Source organism: Marmota marmota, unplaced genomic scaffold (genome assembly GCF_001458135.2).
Source record: "Marmota marmota marmota unplaced genomic scaffold, marMar, whole genome shotgun sequence".
Classification (NCBI taxonomy): Eukaryota; Metazoa; Chordata; class Mammalia; order Rodentia; family Sciuridae; genus Marmota; species Marmota marmota.
The window spans coordinates 39,640,053-39,656,321 of NW_026000057.1; the positions used below are offsets into that span (position 1 = coordinate 39,640,053).

At 39.3% G+C, this 16,269-nt stretch overlaps 1 protein-coding gene across 3 annotated transcripts in view; it reads right to left on the bottom strand.

The window, feature by feature from the left end:
• Positions 1-1,167: 1,167 nt before the first annotated feature.
• Positions 1,168-16,269, bottom strand: part of Elovl6 (ELOVL fatty acid elongase 6) — a 117,841-nt gene continuing 102,739 nt past the window's right edge. For all 3 annotated transcript variants that reach the window (XM_048813736.1, XM_048813735.1, XM_048813734.1), the window contains 2 exons: positions 8,899-9,050; positions 1,168-2,487 (listed from right to left, as the gene is read on the bottom strand). In XM_048813736.1, coding sequence (XP_048669693.1) covers positions 2,063-2,487; positions 8,899-9,050 — 577 coding nt within the window. In that variant the 3' untranslated portion in view covers positions 1,168-2,062. The remainder of the gene's footprint in view (positions 2,488-8,898; positions 9,051-16,269) is intronic.

Genomic DNA, 16,269 nt, shown 5'->3' on the forward strand with positions numbered 1-16,269 from the left:
TAACCTGGACATAACAGCTTCTTCTCTGCACAGCCCCCTCCCCAGGTCTTTCAGTCATGACTTGGTTTGCATGGACTCTGTGTTCATTGTTCAAGCCATTCACACAGAATGGAATAAAACTTTATTCTTTTAAAATTCCACACATAAACAAGATGCTGAAAAAGCCCTTGCCATCTCTGACAGAAAAGCAGAGCAGCTCTGTTTCATGAATGACAGCACAATTAAAGCTAAAATAATATAAAAATAATTTGAAAAATCCCTTTTACTGTACACTCTCAAATAAAGCAAGAAAGATAAACAACAGTTTCTGCTAGCCAGAAAATGTGTTACTACTCATTTGGGCTTTGAAGTTCAGTGTACCCCACATTTGTGTGCATATATGTGTGGTTATGTGTGTATAATCTATGCAGTGTAGTAGCCCCTAACCTTTTCATCTAGTTTGCCTAATCATTAAGCTACTGAACCAATTAAAATACTATTATATCACATCGAACAACTTTACATAATTGCTTCTTTGAAATCCTAGGAACGCTGACACATTTATTTGGCTTGTAGAGGACTGAAATATTACAGATAATATTATCTAGCTCTTTTCTTAAAAAAAGAATATGGCTCTTAATAAATTGATTTTCTGAGTTCCAGAGCAAAAGTCCCTTTTAAAAAATTTCTGAAGCTGACTTGAAGCAGGAAGGATGTCTTCTGATTTGGCCAAACCTACGACGAGTTGTTTAATATCATTTGAAATTGAAAGGATTCTTCTATGGGGGCCTTTTGCTATCAACTATTTCCAGCCAAACTTGTCATGGTGTGTTTGTTAATTATCTCCACTTGGCCAGCAGAGGGCACTTAGAACACCTCTGCATGGCTTGGGGAGCTAATGTGGACCAGGTGGAAACATAGCGCTCACCCCAAATCAGGCAGAGACTCTGCAGATTTCTTTGTAAATTCACAAAAATGTAGAAAACATGGACCATCGCCCAGGGATTCATTTGGAAAGTGAGGACTATGTGTGAAGGCCAACAGGGAGGAGCATCCTAATGTCTGGCTACTGAGGGCTCTTTAGCTCATGCCTTTTCCCCTTCCCCAGCTCCACTGATGCTGGGCTCAGCCCTTCCACATACAGTGCAGGATGCACTTTCAAGCCATCTGGTTGAGTATTTTTTTTTAATTTGTTTGTTTGTTTTTTTGAGTCTGCATTTACTGTTCTGTTCAAATGCCTGGGACAACTAAACAAATGTTTCATATCTCATCTAAGAGTAGAAATATTATATTAGAAATATTCTGGTACAGAGAGCTGCCCCTTTGGGACCTGGGTTGCATTACTTCCATTCTCCCAGAAAGAACCTTGGAAAAGTACTGTGCCCTGTTTTGTTTTTGGCAAACTCACTAGCCTGCGGCTGGGAAGTGAAGGGAAAAATATCTATCTATGTCTTGAGTTGAACTAAAAAATGATTAAGACATCTTTTTTTCATGGGGGCTACAACAAGCTAACCTTTCTTAAAAAGGCTTGAGTTTCTGCAAAAGCATTATTGTCCTAGATATAAACCCTGTCTCTCTTCCATTTTCATCTTTTCTACTGGCTCCAGTTTCATGTCAAAAAAGATCAGAAAGGATTGTGTGGTGTGTGTGTGTGTGTGTGTGTGTGTATGCTCGCACAGTTTTTAAAGTAAAATTCTCTCATCCTTAGAGAAAGATAACACTTAGTAAATACTTTTTTTTTTCATATAGTGTTAATAGCCTTTGCTTTGCTTGCTTTCTGTTAGTCTCTCTCTGCCTCTGGCTCACTGTTGTTCTCATTTGTCCTAGAGTAGACAGATAAGAGGGATTGGGGTCTTCCAGCAGCAGTGCTTTGAGATGGAGGTGCACTCAGTGAGTCCTCACCCAAAAAAGGATCATAAACTTACTGGGTTAAGTCAACCTAATTATCCCTAAGCTGCCTCGGGTTTTGTGTCTGCTCGTCTGTTTTGTTTTAGCTGCACCATGTGATTCCTTGTGCCATTTTCTTTTGTCTTATTATTTTTCTTGATGACCCTGAGCTATGGCTTTCTCCTCAGTTCCAACACTATTCAGCCTTCGTTGTTTTCTTCATTTTGCCAATGTAGGCCTCAAAGAAGAAATGGCAGAAGAGCACAAGGTAGCTGAGGTACATGAGTGAGGACCAGAAGATGTTCTGAAAGTGAGAGTGACACTGGTCTTGCTGCATCCAGTAGAAGACCAGGTAGTTAATGACACAGCCCATCAGCATCTGAGTGATCTGGGACAAGGTGATGAACATGGCAAACTTCCGGGAGACTCGGAAACCCGCGGCCCGCAAGGCATAGTAAGAGTACATCACGGCGTGCACGCCATAGTTCATAGTCATGAACCAACCACCCCCGGCAATCATGTCTTTGTAGGAGTACCAAGAGTACAGGAGCACAGTGATGTGGTGGTACCAGTGCAGGAAGATCAGCTTCTGCTTCCTCAGAATGATGAATATTGTGTCTCCTGGAAGATAAAGGAGGGAAAAATATACATAAGCTCTTGACCACACACACAATGATAATCCAGAGTTTTGTTAGAGGACAGATATCTTGAGCTAGGACTGGAGAATTAGATGAACTGGATTATAACCATGAGCTGGTATTTGCTACCTCTTTGACGTTGGGCAAGTTACTTATTCTCATTATTTTCTAGTTTCCTCATCTCCAAAATGGGATAATTAGTAACAGCAGTTTGGAATTATCTGAGGATTAAACAAGATAGTCAATATACCTTCTTCATACATGGTAAGTAATCAACAGATGTTACTTTCAAGGTATTTTACACAAAGTCCTACTAATTTTTGATCTAGAATGGACATTATCATCTAGGCTGTCTGATTCTCAGTGAACCATTCATCTTAGGATATATCACCCAGAGGGGACTGGTGACCTGCCAATCAAGAGAAATAGGCTGGAATGCAATGCAAGTGCCCAGCAAAATATTCTTAGTCCTCTCCAGAGTTGTAAAACCATACTTTTTTCTTTGATCCATGACAAAAGATACCCTTTAAACACCCATTTTTGTGAGCTCTCTGTATAATGTCCAACCCTTGCAATATGTAAGAAAAGCAAAATTTAAATAAAAGGCAAAGATGAAAGAAAAGGGCAACAAAAATCATCCTCTATACACGTGCACTGATGTGGGCAAAGGGAATGCTTGACACCAAGGAATCAAGTGAGGAAAAACTGAAAATAAGAGTTCATTGTATGGAATTAACTATAAAGAAAGCTCTGCAGGATCCACCAAAATTTTTTCTTATTACATCACTGTGAAGAAACAGACCACTGTTTCTGAAGTAAGAAATTATGCTAGAATTATGCTCAGGTTGGTAGATGCTCTGTATCTGCAATGATTCTGAAAAATAGAGAATATAGAACATTTATGAGAAAATGGATAAAAAGCAAGCCTAGTAACAATTCACCCAATTCCATTAATAAGTAAGATAAAAAGGGATAAGACTTTGACATGTGAGTCAGAAGCAGATGTATGCAGGTAAACGTTTCTTTTCTTTCTCATCTCTGTGGTTATCAGATATGGGGAACACCAGCATCCTTCAGGGTCTCTGGTGAACCCAGAGTAACTTCTCTTTGTATAACAAGAATTAGAATGTCCTTAGTCTAAAAATTTAGTAAGCACAAAGGGGACTCATACTTATGCCTTCCATACTTTATGATGGCCTAAAATGCTTGGCATTAGGCAAGGTAAGAAAACTGGGCTTGGGAAGACTTTTGAGGTTCTGATGGCTGTGGCTGGAATACAGGTGGTGCCCCATTCCACGCATCAGGGATATTAGTGTATTTTTTTCTCTGCCGAATTATTATTTGTTATTACTATGTTTAGAAAAGAAAAGCAAAGTCTCCAGTTGCTACATTTCTGAACCTGTTTAAAATTTCCAATGAAATCCTCTCTCTCATTTTTATTATGTCTATAAATGTCAGACAATGATAATGACAGATGGTGATGGTCACTCTCATGTGTATATTTAAGGGCTGAAACTGGGGTCCGGAGACCTGGGGTCTACTTCCTGGTGTTTAACTGTGCTATTCTGGCACGCCTGTCAAAGACTTATACTTCTGTGTAATTACTGTTCTGTGCCTATCTTTCCACTGTAGACTGTAATGCAGATACAATAATCCCAGCCGACTTTTCTTCACAGTGGAAAGAAGACAGAAGTCCAAGGAACTGTATGTTAAAAACAAATTTTAGTCATTCATATTGAGAAGGTGTTTTTCCCCCAAGTCTCTTAGCATTAACTAAAATATATATCCAACATAATCTCTAAACACACTATAATAAAAGTATATGCCACAAAATAACATGAATTTCATCCTAATTCTTGATGTCTAAAGACCATATTCGAATGAACCAATGTGGAATGCAAACTGGAAACTGCAATTCTAGGGTTGAGGCTTTGTTTTTCCTGACCACAGGGGTGGAGTTGGGGTTGTCTCAGGCTTGGTCTGAGACATACTAGGTGTTGCTAGGTACTTTGGAGAGGGGGGTTGGAGTCAAAGATGTTATCATAAAATCTTGAAGACAAAATGACTTTGAATTCACTCAAAGAATTTCTTCCAGAACAACATGTATAGGAGGATGATAGACGGAGTAATTAAGATGACTATCTCCCCATGATGGCTCTGAAACTGCTCAGCAGCACTACTCCAAAGTCAAACTAGGGTTACTTCTTAAGACCATAGATGCAGAGAACTGCGGTTTCCCTAGTATGAAGGGAAACTGGTAGGGGGTTCCAGAAGGGCCAACCCAGACCCTTCAAGGTCATTGACATTGCCACTTACATGTACCAGCCAGGTACTGGGGCAGGTACAGAATATATTTCCTCTAGAGAAATCAAATAACATCACATTTAATTTGTCATGAGCCAGAGGCATGCCAAACTGTGGCATTTACAGGCTTGCCAGAGTTATAGAGGGACCCAGAAATGTAAACTCTCCTAGGGACTGTATATTTGATGTTGGCCAACCATTCTTTCTTGGCCACATGTCCAGCTGGCATTGTGGAATGCATTTTGGCCAAGTACAAGCAACAAGACTTTGGACTCTTGAGGGTTTCAGTCATGTCACCTATTTTAGCTACTTCCTGGTTCATGTCCTCTTAATCATGATCTACCTTTTGGTCCAGCTATTTTGAGTTAAGAGATAACCTGCAGGCATAGCTTGATGTTTTTTTTTACCTAAATGTCCACCCCCTGAACTATACCTTCTGCCTGTGCACCTGGTAAGCGCAGATATCCATGAATCTATGGAGAAGTCCTTTATCATTTAGAAAATCCCCAGAATACACGCAGCCACCAAGGGAAACAGAGACCATACCCTGCATGTGGCTTGTTACAGACGGCTGATTTTCTCTTCGCAGAATTAGCTGGAGTGCTGCTGAGTCAGAGGTTCAAAAACAATGACAAGCTCAACTGAGCAAGGACCCAGACTTACAGCAGATGTTTCCAAGTTTTAACAAAAGCAAATCTCAGCAGGTTTTAATATAATTCAAACAGGAGGCACTAAAGATTTGGCATACAAAAGCAGGGTGATGGCTCTCTTTCTCTCACTTGTTCTAGTAGAATGTAACCCTCTAAATTCATTGAAACCAGCTTACTGTTTTCTGCTGAACAGAATCCTTGCTGTTAACTAAAAGTTTAGTGAAAGGGGCAGTCAGTGTTAAATGCGTGTGGAGTTTTGGCTGCGGAGATGCAAAAGTTTTGGAGATGGATGGTGTGATGGTTGTACAACAATGTGAATATTATGTATATTTTACTGCAATTATAAAAAAAGTTTAGTGAAAACTGCAGGCATGTGGATTTGGGGGAGAAACACAGTTTCATTGTTGTATATGGGAGAACTGTTCTTTCCTTTCCTTCCAATATTCATACAGGAGGACACAATCTTGGAATACTGAAAAGGCAAAACTTGGGACTGAAAAATAAGCAAAGTTATAAATAAATAATCCAAATTATAAATAAATCATTCAAATAGATCTTTCTTAATCAAATGGTAACAAAGAATATGCTCTCAATAAGGGCCAGTGGTTGGCTGCCCTGCAGCACTGGTGCTGATTTTTAGGTAGGTTCGTTTTTGACTTAGCCTTTCACTTTTGCAAGACCACTGTCAAACAAGCTCTAGAATATTTGAAAGATAATATAATTGAAAAAGGTCTTCAGAGCATGAAAACATCACTATAAAAAATCTGGAACTGTCTTGAGATTTTAGGTAGCTTAACTAGCTTCAAAGAGACCATGTGAAGATTACCTTTTTTTCCAATGTCAACACTTGAATCCTGTATTTTAGCTGGGAAGGGATGGCTTATTGGATAATCTACAAACTATTACCACAAATGACTGTGGCGATGTGCCTCTCCAGGGAAAAGAGCTGCATGCCAGCAACACACCACGCCAAGCCTGTCAAGCCAAGGACTTGAGTCTGCCTCCATCCAGATGCAAGAGGAAGACTGCTAGGTGGCAGAGGGGAGTGGAACATTCGGGTCTACACTAAATTCACTACACTAATTTGGATGAATTAGCATCATCAGGTCAAAGCAACACAGAGCACAGACACCTGAGTGCTGCCATAGCAGCTCTCCCCCAAGAACTCCAGCTCCATCCACTATTCTAGAACTTCACTTTTCATCTGGAATAGAGTTAGGAGGGCACAGAGCAGAGGTCTAATCATGTGTTCAAAGAAAACTGACGAATATAAACAGCTTGAGGTGGCTCTTCAATAAAATATTCCTTAAAAAAGCAGAAGGGACTACTTTTATTCTCAAGCCCCTCAGATACAACTGGACACAACTCAGAACAGACAAGGGATCCTTGCAGACTTTTCTTGGGCTGGGGATATAGCTCAGTTGGTAGAGTGCTTGACTCCCATGCACAAGGCCCTGGGTTCAATCCCCAGCACTACACACACACACACACACACACACACAGGCTTCTCTAGAACAAAAGACTGAGATTGCTTCTTTGCAAACTGCAGCTTAACCCCTAAGTTCCAAGTTTGTAATTCTGTAAATATTTCAATAACAGAGTTACATTAAAAAAGGTTAAAATTTGTTATTCAATTAAAATTTTTATACGTGTTCCATCTCTGGAATGATGGCACACGATGGGTTAAGGGTTAGTAATAAGATACCACTTCTGATTTAACAATGGGGATAGTTTTTATTTATTTATCCTTATTTAAGGATACTTATTATAGAGCATAAAAGAAAAGTCAAGGGAACATGATTTTCTCAACTTGAATAATTCTCAATTATGTAGAACTTGATTTATTTTAAAGGAAAAAAAAATCATGCTCCAAGAGTAAAGAATACCTGCTTCCAGTCTCAGACCAACCCCAGTTTTGAAAATAAGTGCTGATTCAGAAATCTTATGAACCTAAATAAAAAAAGAATCACTATGAAAGAAATATATCTAACAAAATGATCTTTTATCCACAAATGAAAAAAAAAACAAAATTAAAATATTCTCACAATCTAAAAATTCCTAAAAATAGATTTCCAGACTTTGTACCTAATGAAATCAACACAAGTATGAAAAAATAGCTTCCTGGGGCCCAGCTTCCTGGGGCCCGATCCATAAACTTTATATTGTAAAATTCTTTTTAGACAAAGTAGCCATTCTATTCTAGCCCCTATTAAATACCTGGTACATGGTTGGTGCTTAGTATAAACTTATTAAATAGATGAATCCACTTAATGCATTTTTCTCCAGTTTTCTAGTTATCTGGGACCATGTGGAAGACCTATCTTTGCACTGCTGCCCCTCTTAAAAAAGGTTTTAGAAAACTTTTCTGCTGCTGCTTGTCCTGACCTGGAATTGTCAAACCAATTGCAAGGTACTTGTAGGCAGCAGGTTTTTAGCACACAGTGACAAATATCAGAGAGAATTCATACCCAGGGGTATGAAACAGAGGCACCTTACAGAAGGCTGCTGGTAACTGACACTATAGGAGTCTTGTAATAAAATCATCTCTAACCCCCTTTTTAAGGGAAATAGGAGAGGGAACAATAAATATCTTTTCAACTAAATACAAGCACTTTTTAATGCCAGAGTTAAAATATCTGAATTAAATGATACAATTCTTAACTGCAGGTTAAGAAAACAGAAACCAAAATACTTAGAGCTTATTGTCAGCAGCAGCTTCCTTTCTCAGGCAACAATGACATTTCCTGAAGAAGTGAGCTCATGTCAAATCCTTACCTCTTCATCTTTCAGTGTTTCTGCCAAATAGTGCCAACCTTCCCTTCAAGACCATTAAAGATTTGAAGGTAAAAACTCTAGAAATGTACACATATAGCCAGTATTGACGTCTAGAAGGGGAACTACCTTTTCCTTTCCCAGGGCCTGTCTCACAGATGATTGAAATCAAACAGCAACAGAGACCAACAATTAGCATTTGTTAATGAGAATAGGAGGACACCCAAACGAAAAGCTTATTTTCCTAATCTGAATCCTAACTCAAGAGATCAAAGTATGCTTCAATATGGGGCTTGGAAACAGCTGAGCTGCCCTTTTCCCCTCAATCTAATATTAGCTCAACTGTTGATGGACCTTAGAGAGGGGGCTGTGTATATTTTATAAGCCCCCGGAAATGTATTTTTAGTAGTGCCTGGAAATTGGCATGTTCTACATAAACCATCTTGCCATTTATATACTTGAGGTACAATTATTTAAAAGGCTGGAGGAGACAGAGAAAGTGCAGATCCTTCAAAACCTCAAATTCGTTCATTATAACTTTCCTGCAACCAACAAAACAAGACTTTCAAGCCATTAATTTCTTTGTTCATTAAAAAATAAATAAATAAATACATGGACATGTAGCTACAAAGATGGGGGAGAAAAATGGAAGGAGGGAGGACACTCACCTAGTTCGGGTGCTTTGCTTAGCACAAATGCATAAGCCCAGAATTTGCTGACGGGTCCATTGTAAAAGCTCTGGTCACAAACTGACTGCTTCAGGCCTTTGGTCATCAAAATGTACACCATGTAAGCACCAGTTCGAAGAGCACCGAATATACTTCATAACAAAAAGAGAAAAGAAACAAGAGTCAGGAAAAAGTTAACTTCATCTCTGATGTTAACCATCCTTAGAAGACTGGGTGGCTGCTGACAGGAAACAGGCTTAGGAGAATCATGATTTGCATTTACCGAGAAGCATCTTTACATGTTCTGTAAACCCGATCTAACACAATTCTCAGTGCTTTATTCTGAAGACCATGCACATGATACCACCCTTCATCAGTGTTCAGTGAGGTGACAGAAAAGGGGATGGTTCAAAGAAGGGTATCATGAAGAACAGCTGTGACCTTGGTGTTTCAGTTTGAGAACTATTCCTTGGGGAAGAGGGGGAATAGCTGCAAAATCAGAATTATTCATTTCTGTCCTGTTTCCAATCATTTTTCAAGCCCCAATGGCTCTCCGTCTTAAAGATCTGTTAATCTCTTTAAGACAACTCTTTTTCTATGTCTGGACTGGCTTCTTGTTTTGTTTTTTTTTTGTGGTGCTGGGGATTGAACCCAGGGCTTTGTGCATGCGAGGCAAGCATTCTACCTACTGAGCTATATCCCTAGCCCTGGACTGGCTTCTTTAAACCACTCTCTGAGCCTCATTCTCAGAGAAACTGGAAGGAGCCTCCTCCAAGGCTCAGCTCCACTTCCTGGAAGCGCACCCCAGGCACAGGTGAGGATTCACCTCTGAGCTCCCCAGAACCACGTACCAATACCGCTTCACACACTGTTCTTCAGTATGCTTGCCTCCACGTGGGCAAAGGTGCTCCACCAAGATTGTTGAAAGAGGGAAAGACGGTTGAAAATATGGAGGAAATGAACCCCCCCTTGTATTGCTTTTTCTTCTAGATTAAGAACCTGCTAAGGAAACAGGAGAGCTCTGGAGTGTGTTGACTCAATAATGCAACCTGAAGCATGAAAGATTTGGCAACTGGAAAAAACAGATTCTATGGTGGAGTGAACCCCTTAAGCATTATGTTCCCAGTGTCTGAAACAACACCCAGTACTCAAAGGAGACCACTCAGCCCCAGAGGGAGCTGGGTCTGGTTATCCTACTTCTGCCCCAGAAAGCAGCATTCCCTACTAGAAATCACTTGGGAAATGAATGAATGCCTGTGGAATTAAGTGGCTGCCTCACTAAATAGGGAAGTCTCTTCTCTAAAGGCATAAAGTCTTCATTAGATGATGTTACTCTTTTCAATATAAAAAATTAGTCGTTTTACAATTGTTAATCTTGTTTAATCCTTCAGTGACTTCCCTGTGCACTTAGAATGAACTCCTGCTTCCAGACCAGGACCTAAGTGGCTCTGAACTCGTGATCATCCTGTCTCAGCCTTCCATCAGCATAATTTATAAACATCCCCTTCCCCACTAGTTGCAGCCCACCATATCTAGAAACCACACAGCCAGAACCATTCCCCCACTGTCTTTCCTGCTACTCTGTGTGCTTACTCTGTGTGCTTTGCAGGTAATCAGAGAAGAGCCAAAGAAGTTCGTTTGGAATAGTTACTTTCCTTTCATCTTCCTGGTCTATAAGTCATTGTAGTTTATTCCTAATTCCTAAAGTATTAACACAAATTATCCTTTTGATTATTAAATATTTATTGGCATGATTTTAGATAAGCTAACTCTGGCTGATAGTGGCACTCATGGAAGACTTTGGAGGAAGTGGTATTTGAATGAGGGCCAAATAGGAATTCACAGTTTGAGGGTTTAGGGTACAGGGAGGTCACTTCAGAGCATTATAGCACTGGAGGCTTTAATATCACAGTGACCCACAATAATGCTGACAACAAGGGTATAGCACATATTATTGTCCCATATCTGGATATAAGCCTCATTCCCAAAGCTCTGAACAATAAGGTTGACTCAGAACAGAGGACAGTAGCACTTTTCAGGGAAACCGTCAGTGCCAGCCATTGGGCCCATGTGTCTGCGGGCAAAGGCGCATTGTTGTGATGTGACAATGCTACTGCTGGGGAGCAGGGGAGGAGATGCTTGGCCAATGGGATGATTGTTATTTGTGGGAAGCCACTAGCTCTGCCCCTGGCACATCTCAGTCACTGCAGACTTTGGAACCAGGTGGCTTTTCTAACAGCATCACACTGTGATACATCACCAACATATACTTTAAGGTGAGAAGACATTTTTTCTCCCTGAGTTGTATTACCTTGAAAGATAGGGTGATAATAGGAAAATATGCAGCTTATGTTCTGTGACCGCCCCACCACCTAGTTCTTACTTATACTCAAGGCAGACATTGCTAATCAACCTCTGCCCTCTGACTATGTCTGGGGGTGCACTAAAATTCTCAACCACTCTAAATCACTACCAATCAGAATCGCAAAGCCAAGCCATTGTGCACATTAAGCTTCCAATCATAGCTTGTTCACTTATGAGATTCATGACTGGGCAAGTCAAATTTTTTTTTCCCCATCTGAAGTGAGGATAACGATAGGTTCTATGAACTTTATAATGCAATATAAGAATAGCATTTAGTGTCAAGCCTCTGATATATAGATGTTCAATGAAAGAGTTTTTATTGTTATTATTATTCTTACTCTCCATTATTATCTGTTATTATTATTACTGTTTTATTTTATCCATCCTTCAATGTTAAATATCACCTTTACCTCACTCATCTCATTTTGTCAAGTTAAGAGGGTAAGGATAAGACTTGGAAAGTCAAGATTGTATGTTTTCTCTTATATATGGAAGCTACAGAGAAAAAAGGAAGAGAGAAATGGGGAGGAGGATCTCGTGAAAACCAAAAGGAGATCAGTAGAATAGGGGAAAGGGACCAGGAGGTGGGAGGCAGGAAAAAAGGGGAAAAACTGGGGAAAGATATTGGCCAAATTATATTGATATGTTGCATGCATGTATGAACATGTGACAACAGATCCCACCATTGTGCCCAATTCTAATGCATCAGTTAAAAAATATGGAAGGAAAAAAAGAGGGTAAGGCTTATTATTAGTAACTCAAAGTCAAGAAAACTGATTTAGAGAATTTGATTTGTCCCATGACTGTCCATGTTGTTCTAATTGCTATGAGAAACACACACACACACACACACACACACACGATGCCCCCACCCCTGACAGTGCTGGGTTTACTCCTGGTGGGTTGACAGGATCAATGCTACCATGAGATGCAGTCACATCTACACTGTCTCTTAGCTCCTGCCTGGCCTGGCAGTGGCCTTCCACTCACTGGAAGACTGTATCACTGGTCTTTTTACAAAGAAACTCACACTCATGGTCTAAGTTCAGGGTCTGGCCCCTGAGACACCAGAGGAGCAGCTGGCAGCCAGTGTTCTCCTCCAGCCCCTCTGGGAGGTTTCCTGAGGCCCATGTAGCATGCTTCCCACGCAGTGTACATCCAGAACCTGCAAGAGCACAGATCAGGGAGCCCTTCAGCCCAGGGCTACGCAGGTGGCTCCACACCTGGCTGGCTCTGCCCCAAGTCTCCTATCTTGATACCAACTCACCTCTCCACAAAAGCTAGTCATATTCACCAACTTTGCATAATATAAGTGAAAGCTAGTAAGTTCACAGTAGGATATGAAATGAACATTTGCTGCAGTATTTCTCAAGGGAGAGGCTCTTGGGATAATAAAGATTATTCTAAACCTACAGCTTTAGACAAGCTGAGCATTAGGCCACTGTGTTTATTGAGGGCAGATGACTACTGTAGCACATGCCTTTTCTTAGCTTTCAGGTCAAACTCACACACTTATTTATTCGTATTTTTGAAGACATCATTTCTCTTCTCAAAGTCTAGTTTTGATAACAGTAAAGGAGAAGCAGAGGGTTCAGTGAGGGGGAACAGTGGATGTCTCTGCTCCCCTCAGCAACATCAGGCCCAATGCCATAAGGAGACAAGGCGAGGTCACAGCCCCGATTCACTGAGGTGCCACTGTTCTGGTCTCCTCATCCAGAAGAAGCCCAGTTTCCTCATCATTAGCCATTCATCATGTGTGGGTACGAGGCATACCCACTGGGATACCTCACGGGGGAGGGGAGAGACCCATCTTGGGGAGGGAAATTTCTGTTTTGTACTACAGGTATTTACTTTCTGCACGGTTTGAGTGCTTTAAAATAACATGTATTAGATTAGTAATTAAAAAAAAACTATTTAAATAGGTGCCTTGTCACAACTGACAGATTGAATAAACAAGCACAATGGTACTAGGTATAAGGCTTTCCTAGGGGACTTTTTAGTATGAAGCTGAGATATAGCACTAATCCAGCAGCCTTAGATAATCAACTGGCATTAGGACTGGTGGAGAAAACAATGAGTCATTTGTTGAAACAACACCTACTTATCAATACTGATTAAGTATCAGATATTATAGTACTCACTGGTAGGGCAGACAATCTACAGCCTATTGCAGAAGACAAGAAAAATGTGTATATGCATGTGCATGTGTGTAAATAAAAATAAAACAATATGAACAATTGGTGGTACACACAGAATACTGAAAGTGGGTGTATGTGCGTGTAACTGAAATTCTTTGGATACATACATAAACATGTTGGGACATTTACAATGAAAGTTTAGGAGGTAAGTTCTCATCTTAAATATAAAGTTAATCTTCAGCTTGCATTATTTTCTTTTGCAGCTGTAATACTGGGGTCCTTTTTAAAGAGGTGTAAGAAATATCACCAATCTTCCTTAAACTCAAGCTTGATTATAAGGTTTTCTTATTTATCTATGTAAGACTAGATAATACTTTATTGTAGCCTTCCAATTTTATTGCTGTGTGGAAGCCAAAATAGACTATATCAGTAATAACTCAAAGAATTCCAGCATTCTGCTCTAAGAAGAAAGCACCTTGGGTATAAATCATCAATACTTGCAATTATTTCCACATGAATACCAATGGTTGATGAAACCCTTTCTTTACTGGTCCTTGACCTAAATGTGGGATATTTTGGAATCCAAACATGGTTCCTAAGGACCTTTTATTCTGAAGTGCCAGCCACCGCCATATCCACCCTACTAACTTAGCCAAAGGTGCAATTACTTCCAGGATTGGGTAATGAGAACATTGTTATCACAATTTATATCCTACAATCAGAAAAAAACAAAAGTGTGAGCTATTGTTGGTTGTCAAAATATGGCAGCTGCTGACCCAACAGTAGCAATTCTTTATAAACTAGGAGAGGCCACTGATGTTTCTGATGACAAAATTTGAAGTGCCACTGGTCTTTGACTCAACAGTTTTCAGAGTAGGAAGACTACCCAATGATCCCAGAACAGATTAAAACAAATTAATAAACCCAACATTCAATGCAATGACTTTAGACTTAGGAGATGTTATAGCACCACAGTGCCTACAATATGGAATCATGGTATCTGTACATCAATATGTTTATACTGAACATGCAACCCAAATTCTACACACTTTCTGCCCTGATGACAACATCCTCAGTAGAGAATGTCTGCTTTAGACTTTGTTAAAAACACATTTTTCAATAATAATGTAATAAGCCATCTAAGCATGAATTTTTTTAACCTAAAAGTTCAACAGTTAAATGGCATATATGTAATAGTTTTTCTAATATTACTCCTCCACTGATTACATTGAGTATATAATTTTATTTATATTTTACTACTGAGTACTATTTCTAGGTTTGACTTATTTATCTTGCTTTGGTTATTTAATCAGAAAGCTTAAAATAATCTCCCAAATATCTTGTAGATCAAGAAATATGAAGCTAGAAGATGAGAGAGGAGGGGAGGGGAGGGGAGGTGGGATAGGAAAGGCAGCAGAATACAACAAACACTAGTATGGCAGTATATATAAACGTGTATGTGTAACCAATGTGATCCTGCAATCTGTACATGTGGTAAAAATGGGCATTCATAACCTACTTGAATCAAATGTATGAAATATCATACGTCAAGAGCATTGTAATGTTTTGAGCAACCAAAAAAAAAAAAAAAGAAAGAAAGAAAGAAAGAAATATGAAGCTAAGATGGCATATTACACATAGATTATAATTGAAACTATGTATGTATTTGGGCCTAGGAATCTCATATACTTGCAAAAGTATACCAAGTTGTGTGTTTTATAATATCCAAACCTAATCTAAACATAAAAGAACATGATCTAAATGTCCACTGATTAGTCAAATGAATAATAATAATAAATACAGTAGAGCTATAAGATATTCCAGGTAATTGGGCACTGAATGTAGACATAAAATGTGCCAAGACATATGATTAAGTGAAAAACATATGGAGTAGATGGTCCAGATGATCTAACTCAACCTGTGTATATTCCATAAAGGTCACATATACATGTACTATAATCATTATAAAAATATTTATGGAGGAAACCCCTGCAAACTTTTGGTGTTGATTTACTGGAAGATGTTGTTGTACCATATCAATGCATTACTTTTTTTCCAGAAGCTATTAGAATACCAATTTTAAATTATTTCTAATATTTATAATGACTGTCATATATTAAGTTGATAACTAATATCAAACTATCTTTGGATTTTTTAAATCATTAAAAAAAATGGTACCTTAAAATCCTGAATGTTACTTAAACTCTTTTCTTCTCTGAGATCTTAGCTGGAGTATTAGTCTAGAGGGGAATTAAGACAGTCAGCAACCATGAAAAAGAATGGAGGGGCTGGGGATGTGGCTCAAGTGGTAGCACGCTCGCCTAGCATACATGAGGCACTGGGTTCGATTCCCAGCACCACATAAAAATAAAGATATTATGTTAAAAACAAAAAGAAAAAGAAAAAGAGTGGAAATAAATAACTAAAAACTGAGATGGATGATAAGAAAGTAAAGTATGAGGTATAAAAGTTCAACCTAGTTTGGAATTGAATAAGTATAGATAAGGGTTTTTTTGAGAAATAATATATAAGCTCTGAGTTAGGAAGTAGCTTCCACTGAATTTTTTTGTAATGACACCTAAAATGACTGTCACATAGTATATGATGAACGCCACACTAATTAGATGGTACATGTTCCAGCGCAGAGTTTCCCGGTACCAAAGGCTTCTCGGAAGAAGCAGGAAATGGGTAAAATCTTGAAGCACAGAAAAGCTATCTTCGTGTCAGTTCTCCTGACAGGTGAGGGGAAGGCAGGTGGGCATGCTCTGACTGCTCTCTCCACTCACCACCATTCCCACTGATAAAGTCAGAAAATGTCCATCTTAAACAAATGTTCTGATTTAAAGGCTTGAGAGGAAGGGTTGACTTT